This window comes from Telopea speciosissima, chromosome 1, assembly GCF_018873765.1.
Source record: "Telopea speciosissima isolate NSW1024214 ecotype Mountain lineage chromosome 1, Tspe_v1, whole genome shotgun sequence".
In the NCBI taxonomy this organism is placed as follows: domain Eukaryota; kingdom Viridiplantae; phylum Streptophyta; class Magnoliopsida; order Proteales; family Proteaceae; genus Telopea; species Telopea speciosissima.
Window position 1 is genome coordinate 16,248,922 of NC_057916.1, and position 7,988 is coordinate 16,256,909.

The 7,988-nt window shown below is 34.1% G+C and overlaps 1 protein-coding gene across 1 annotated transcript; it reads left to right on the forward strand.

The window, feature by feature from the left end:
* Nucleotides 1-5,945: 5,945 nt before the first annotated feature.
* Nucleotides 5,946-7,361, forward strand: LOC122663610 (basic leucine zipper 61-like). The gene is made up of 4 exons (XM_043859245.1): nt 5,946-6,187; nt 6,529-6,619; nt 6,739-6,865; nt 6,985-7,361. Exons 1-4 carry the CDS (start codon nt 5,946-5,948, stop codon nt 7,359-7,361), a joined length of 837 nt encoding a protein of 278 aa, XP_043715180.1.
* Nucleotides 7,362-7,988: the final 627 nt, after the last annotated feature.

Consider the following 7,988-nt stretch of genomic DNA (forward strand, 5'->3'; position numbering starts at 1 on the left):
ATAAGTGTTTCCAAAATATTTTTGAACTATGCTCGGCTTGATCCCTAATGAGCAAATGTAAACAGTCTAAGAAGCTATATTAATGCCTAGATTCAGTTATCTTTTTTCCCTCCTCTTCGCCCTTTATATAAACTCACAATATTCAACCTAGTTACCTATATCAAAAAAACAGTGGTCATTTCGTACACCCTTGTATTTGCGCACAGGGGCCACACTCCCCCATAGAGAATGTTACCCAATATTTAAATTTGAAAAGGGATTTCAACAATGAATTTTCCATTGGTTTCCTTTTGAGTGTTCAAAAGATCATATTTTGTGAAAATAAAAAATTTGTAAAGTTCTCTTTTGTATGGAAAGAGTTTTTAAGAATTTTACCAATACTTAAAAGCCATTAATTTCAAGGAACGAGGAAAGTTTTCAGACTTGACTAAAAATTTGTTTTTGTAATGTTTTCGCCCTCCATTTTATGGAAAGAGTTTTAAGAATTTCCTAATACAAAGATATTAACTTCAATGAATGACGAAAGTAGTCAAACTATATTAATGATTGAAAAAATATTGTTACACTGTCCTTGTACAGATTCTTTTATATACTTCTCACATAATGAACAATGGGCCCACACTGACACACACTATCTCATATTCTGACCATGTGGACCCATATGGATGATACCATTTCCTAACCTCTTATTGGTGTACCATGCAGATTCCTTCTTACACTGTCTTTATAGGAAACCCTCTCTCTAAAAGATTTCCTTTGATTATACATTTATGTTTTGCATATTCTTATTAATTTTCCAATTCTGAAGAATAGAGAAATTCCAAAATAATGGTTTTCGGTTTTGGTTTATGACCATACCACTAGACCCTGGTTCTTGTCCATTACAACTTATATAATCACCTTACCAGTTCAATTTTACTTAAATTGTGTTAGTCAAAATTGTACAATTAGAATCAGTATTGAGATAATGGCTGGGATGAAAAAGTTGGTGAGCATGGAGCTGCCACCAAGGTACCCAAAGCCCGCTGTGACTTCAAACATAAATCGAAGGCATAGTGGTGGTTTGCATCATGATGCTGATGATGAGTGCAAGGAGATAGAGAATTCATCCCAATCATCTGGTGAGAACCCTAGCTCAGATCCTTCCATCAAACTTGAGCTTGAAAATCTTTATCACCACAAATGGATCCGAAATTTTGATCCTAATATGGATCCAAGAAAGTTAAGACGGTACGTGGGTTTCTTTTTCCCTAACCTAAGCCATTTTTTTTTCTCTCTATTATGTTTTATTCTTAATTGTCTAAATGACACCTCTATAGGTGTATTTAAAAATTGGCGTGCACTTTCGATTAATTGTCTTGTACTTATTTTCAGAAATTCTTTAAGTTAAGGATATAAAAGCATTTTTCAAAAATAATTTGAAAGTAACTTATTATGTCATTACCAAAAGATCGTGTTATATTAAAACAGAAAACAAAAAAGTAAGATTTACAAATTATTTAACACCTTAGGGGGGGTGTCAATAAGAAAATCCCTATTCTAAAAATCAATATATATCTTACAATCCAAGGTAAGGTTAAGTATACAAAGATTCTTTTAGCCAAAAAAAAAAAGAGTATATTTCATGTGTTTTTTTGTTTTGTTTGTTAACCTTTTGTAGGGTTATTGGAAACCGACTCTCTATGCACAAATATCGACTTAAACAGTTAGAAAACACTGCTCAACTCGAACAACATGTGAGTAGTCTCCAGGTATATAACCAATCTCTAAACATCAAATACTTGAGTACCTTTCTTATCTCCAAATGGAGATTATCTTTATTACTTGTTAAATTAACTTCTATACTTTTAATCTTTTCAATAGGAATCTGTCTCATTTATGGCCTCTCAAGTCTCAGAGATTGAATGCAAACACAATGAGCTGAGTATTGAAAATGATGCCATAAGGAATATGATAGCCAATTTAAGTGATGAACAAAGACTCAAACAAGGTACGCATGCAAAAAATTGGAACAGTGGAAGAAAAAAAAAAGATCTTTTCTTGTATATATACATATCATCAATTTAACTTTTAAAGGCAAATTAGGTTAATAGTGGATTTTTGGCAGCTGAAACTGAGTGGCTAAAGCAAGAAAAACATAGGTTGTTGGATATCTTCCTACAGCAGCAGGAACAAAAATTCCAACTGCCCAACATCAACAATCCAATCATGAAGGTGGCTAAGTGTGAATTTGGGCAAAAGCAACTATTCAACATCTACAACCCAATGAACCAGGATGAGTGTAACCTTGGGCAAGAGCAACTGTTCAACATCAACAACTCTATGAATCGGCCTGAGCAACTCTTCAACATCAACTACCCAATCATGAACCTGGATGAGTGTAAATTTGGGCAAGAACAACTATTGAACATCAACAACCCCATGAATCTGGCTAAGTTTAAACTTGGGGAAGAGCAACTGGCCAACATCAACAGTTCAATGGACCTAAATCCTATCTTCATGAAGTACTTCATGTGATTATCATTCAACATTCATCTTTACATTTTCTTGTTGTTTTTGTGTTCTTAGCATGTACTTTTTTGGTAGTCAATACTATGTTTTGGGAAAGTTTCTATGGAGGAATAAAGGATACTTGCTTTTATCTGGTTCATTATAAGTTAGAATCTATCTTCTATTAGTAGCTTTTATAATTTTATAGCATTCATTTTGCACAAAGAAAGAATGTTTATGTGATCCAAAATGGGAGAAAAATAAAATTATTAAGATTAGATTGATGACTCAACAACTTTTAGTCCTTATTGTTTTTCACAATTAAAGAGGGGAGAGATGTTATTGGTGAAGCCTGATTTTGGTCTAAAATGTGCGGTTGAGATCTTCAGAAGGCCATTTCGACCTCGAAATGATCTCGGATTGCCCAAAAATGGCATACGTCATCATCGAAAGCAATGTGTTGTGTTGGGCTCATCGAGATCTTCGAAACGGTATATTTTGGGATATATGTTATGTTTTGGTCCGATCTTGTCCAGTTTGACAATTTCGGGGTCCAGGGGTATTTCTGTACTTCCTCGAGTTAGGGGTTTTCTATATAATGTTCTTATCTCTGAGAGGGCTGTAAGAGTGGTTTTGTAATATTTTCAGAGAATAGTGAAATTTGTTCTGTTGCTCGACCGTGGATATAGCTTCCATTTTGGGGGTGAACCACGTAATTCCTGTGTGTTTGTGTGTGCTTGTTCTTCTCTGTTTTTCATATTTTTTATGCAAATCGCCACTTCTGGGCGTTGCTTTTAACAAGAGATGATAGTAGAGTTTCAAATTAAGGAAGATCAAACTAAAAGGTATCAAGTCAAATAGTTTTGTACTCCCTCTTTTAATCGGTTAAAAGGTTTTTTTGATGATTTTCAAATTTTATTTTCCTATCATCTTAGGAATCAATGACCGTAAGAGAGTGGATATATTCTGTAGTTGTCAAAGTGTAATATAACTTTAAAGAAGCAACGAGAACTTATATCCATGTCTTCCTGTAGATGTTGAATTTTGTCACCCCTTGCGATGACGACAATAGGATACAAATAGACATCGACATGAACTCTTGCACTTGCACCCAATTAACCATATCATCCTCACATCTCTAAAAATGATTCAAAAGTCATTTTTTCCAAATGATGAAGGAGATACCGTTCACCTTCCCCGACTACGGAAGTCCCGCTAGCCGGTTAGCAGACCGTTGTAAGGGGGCGGAGCCCCCCGATAGAATTTTTTTATGAAACATAAAGGAAAAAGAACCTTCACAAAACCACAAAATGCCAAAATGTGGGCCAAATTGGAAGGGGGTTTTAGAACCCACCATGAGTCGGATCTTGGAAATTTGCAATATATCATACATACTATTTTGTTTTACGGCTTCTAGTTGTTGGAATGAGCTCAAATGCATCCATTATGACCCCAATCATGTGTATTTGGATCTAATGTGTCTTTTTTTTATCGGGAGAGTCTTTTCTTAGCTTTTAAGAATCAAAGCGGGAGTTGGGTGATTCCTTCCATTCCTCCCTATAATCCTAATGGCCGGGAAGAATGTCAACTTTATATATAGGTGATTGGTTGTTTGGGTCTAATTTTGTCATTTATTCTTCTTTGGTTGGTCTCCCTTCAGCTTGATTAAGTTGTTGGTTAGTCCATTGTTTTGTTGTAGAGCTTTCTACTTGTATTCTTCCATGTTCTTTCTCCTTATATTTTTTTCGGAGGAAAGATTCTCTGTGTTTCGTTAATATATTTTTTCATTCATCCAAAAAACAATGAAAAAGAAAAAGAAAAGAGAAAGAGAAATAAAGAGGGGAGATTCTGGGATATTTGCCCTAAAAATCCCCAAAACACCCTCGGAGATAGGATTTTGCAAGAATCATCATAGAAGTGTCGGAACTCCACTCAACCAACCAGGATCTTTTAGGGCCAAACAGGTAAGATTCCTAACTCTTCCATAATTTACTTTATTTATGCAATAATATATATCTATTCCAGCAGTTTCCAAAGCCTCTATACATGTCGTTATAATGCTAAAAGTACCATAAATAGGAATTTTCTTAAAGTTCATTATTTATGTCATTACAATGCCAATTTAGGGTTTTCGAAATAATAAAATATTTATGTATGTTGTTGTACTGGCCAAATGGTTTTCAAAACATTTAACTAACTTCCTTATATATGTTGTTATGCTACCCAAGTGAAATATATGTATCCTCTTCCTTATATATGCCATTATGCTGCCCAAATGAAATATATATATCCTAATTACTAACCCCGGCCCCAAAAAGAATCTTTTCGGGGAATTTCGTTAGACTAATGGTCACCATCAACGGATTCCCCTAATCATTATATTAAATAAGATAACTCATGAAATGTCTGAAGCCATGCTTAGTTTTCGGAACGCTTCACTGTACTGACAAATAAGGTCAAAAGGGGATCTTTTACCACGAATTTACGATCAAGGTATCTCCTACATTTTTGGTTTCCTATTATTTTCAAAATATTTTTTTACTACGCTCGGCTTGATCCCTAACGAGGCAACGTAGGCAGTCTAGGTAGCTATATTAATGCCTAGGTTCAATCATCTTTTTCCCTTCCCCTCCCCCCCTTTATATAAATTCACAATAGTCAACCTAGTTACCTATATTTAAACACAGTGGTCATTTCGTGCGCCCCTGTATTTGTGCACAGGGCCACGATCCCCCCACAAAGAATGCTCACCCAATATTTAAAATTTAAAAAGGGGTTTCAACAATGAATTTTTCATTGGTTTCCTTTTGAGAGTTCAAAAGATCATATCTTGTGAAAATAAAAATTTGTGAAGTTTCTCTTTTATGGAAAGGGCTTTTAAGAATATTCCAAATACTTAAAAGATATTAATTTCAAGAAATGAGGAAAGTTTTCAGACTTAACTAAAAATTTATTTTTGTAACGCTTTCCCCTTCTTTTTATGGAAAATCTTTTAAGAATTTCCTAATATAAAGATATTAATTTCAAGGAATGAGGAAAGTAGTCGAACTATATTAATGATTGGAAAAATATTACTACACTGGCCTTGTACAAATTATTTTATATACTTCTCACATAATAAACAATGGGCCCACACTGACACACACTATCTCGTATTCAAACCATGTGGACCCATATGGATGATACCATTTCCTAACCTCTCATTGGTGTAGCATGCAAATTCCTTCTTACACTGCCCTTGTAGGAAACCCTCTCCCCAAAAGATTTCTTTAGATTATACATTTATGTTTTGTATTTTTTTATTAAATTTCCAATTCTGAAGAATAGAGTGATTCCAAAATAATGGTTTTTGATTGTGGTTTATGACCATACCACTAGACCATGGTTCTTGTCCATTACAACTTATATTAAGTTATGTTAGTGCAAATTGTATAAATAGAATCAGTGGTGAGATAATGGCTGGGATGAACAAGTTGGTGAGCATGGAGCTACCACCAAGGTACCCAAGGCCAACTGCAACTTCTACCATGAATCAAAAGCTAGTGGATGATAAGTTCAAGAAGATTGAGATTTCATCCCAATCATCTGGTGAGAACCCTAGCTCAGGTCCTTCCATCAAACTTGAGCTTGAAAATCTATATCAACACAAATGGATCAGAAAATTTGATCCTAATATGGATCCAAAAAAGTTAAGACGGTATGTGGGTTTCTTTTTCCCTAAATTCGCCTTCTTCTTTTTTTTTTTTTCTCTCTCTCTATTTATATTCTATTTGTAATTGTCGATCTAAATGACACTTCTATAGGTGTATTTAGAAATTGACACTTTCGTTTAATCACCACTTATCTTATTTTCAAAAGTTCTTTAAGTTAAGGATATAAAAGGGTTTTCGAAAATAATTTAAAAATAACGTATTATTATGTCAATATCAAAAGATGATATTGTTTTACATATTTGTCGAGTATATATTTGAAATAAGAGTATTTACTCTAATTGGAAGAAAAAAATTGTGTTATATTAAAAGGTTTAACCTTTTGTAGGCTTATTGGAAATCGACTATCTGTGCAAAAAAACCGGCTTAGAAAGTTGGAATACAGTGCTCAACTCGAACAAAATGTGAATAATCTCAAGGTATATAACCAACTAATCTCTAATCATCAATTACTTGAGTACCTTTCTTACCTCCAATAGGAGATTATCTTTAGTAATTACTTGTCTAACTTCTATACTTTTATTAATCTCTTCAATAGGAATTTATCTCATTGATGGCCTCTCAAGTCTCCCAGAATGAATGCAAACATAGTGAGCTGAGTATTGAAAATGATGCTATAAGGGATAGGATAGCCAAACTAAGTGATGAACAAAGACTCAAACAAAGTAAGCATGCAAAAAATTGGAACAGTAGAAGAAAAAAAAATAGATCTTTTCTTTTATATATACATATCACCAAATAAATTTTTGAAGGCAAATTAGGTTAATAATGGATTTTTTGGCAGTTGAAAATAAGTTGTTAAATCAAGAAAAACATAGGTGGTTGGATATCTTCCAACAGCAGCAACTGCTCAACAACAACAACCCATTCATGAACCTGGCTAAGTGTAACCTTGGGCAAGAGAAACTGTTCAACATCAACCCTCCAATGAATCAGGCTGAGCAATTGTACAACATGAACAACCCAATGGACCAGGCTAAGCAACTCTTTAACATCAACTACTCAATGAACCTGATTGAATGTAAATTTGGGCAAGAACAACTGTTCAACATTAACAACCCCATGAATCTAGCTGAGTTCAAACTTATTGGGGAAGAGCAACTGTCCAACATCAACAATCCAATGGACCTAAATCCTGTCTCCATGAAGTACTTCATGTGATTATCATTCAGCATTCATCTTTACATTTTCATGTCGTTCTTGTATCCTTAGCATGTATTTTTCGGTAGTCAATACTATGTATGGGAAAGTTTCTATGGAGGAACAAAGGATACTTGCTTTTATCTAGTATTACTTTAAAGAAGCGATGGGAAATGATATTGGCCCTCAGATGCTCTTTCGTACCCTATTGGGAAGTTTAAGAAAATGGCTGAAAAATGATCGAAATGCACCATGAAAGGTTGACCGGATCAAAGGATGGTGGAACATTTCCTCATCTTCATTAACATGTTTTGGATTTATTAAAACTATTTTTAAATTAATAAAATATTTTTTGGTAGGGAATTTTATTTCCACTTTCAACCGTTACTCAAAAACTATATATCCAGAGCTCATCTGAAATCTGAGATTTGTTGCCCATATAAGTAAGGAATCAATGAAGTTTCTTAGCTATTAAAATGAAGCCTTCACCATGTTTGAGGGAACCTTTGGAGATTGGAAAGCTGAATCTAAAACATGAGAAGAGAATAATGACTTTGTGATCCATCTCACCTGATTTGTGCATGCCCTCGCAAGACCCAAATTTGTTATATTTAAACCATAGTGAGTCTAATTTAATTAGAATTTTCA

Coding starts and splice junctions, on each gene's coding strand:
- LOC122663610 (XM_043859245.1), top strand. CDS start 5,946: ATGGCTGGGATGAACAAGTTGGTGAGCATGGAGCTACCACCAAGGTAC. Junction 6,188..6,528: donor GATCCAAAAAAGTTAAGACG/GTATGTGGGTTT, acceptor AACCTTTTGTAG/GCTTATTGGAAATCGACTAT. Junction 6,866..6,984: donor TGAACAAAGACTCAAACAAA/GTAAGCATGCAA, acceptor ATTTTTTGGCAG/TTGAAAATAAGTTGTTAAAT.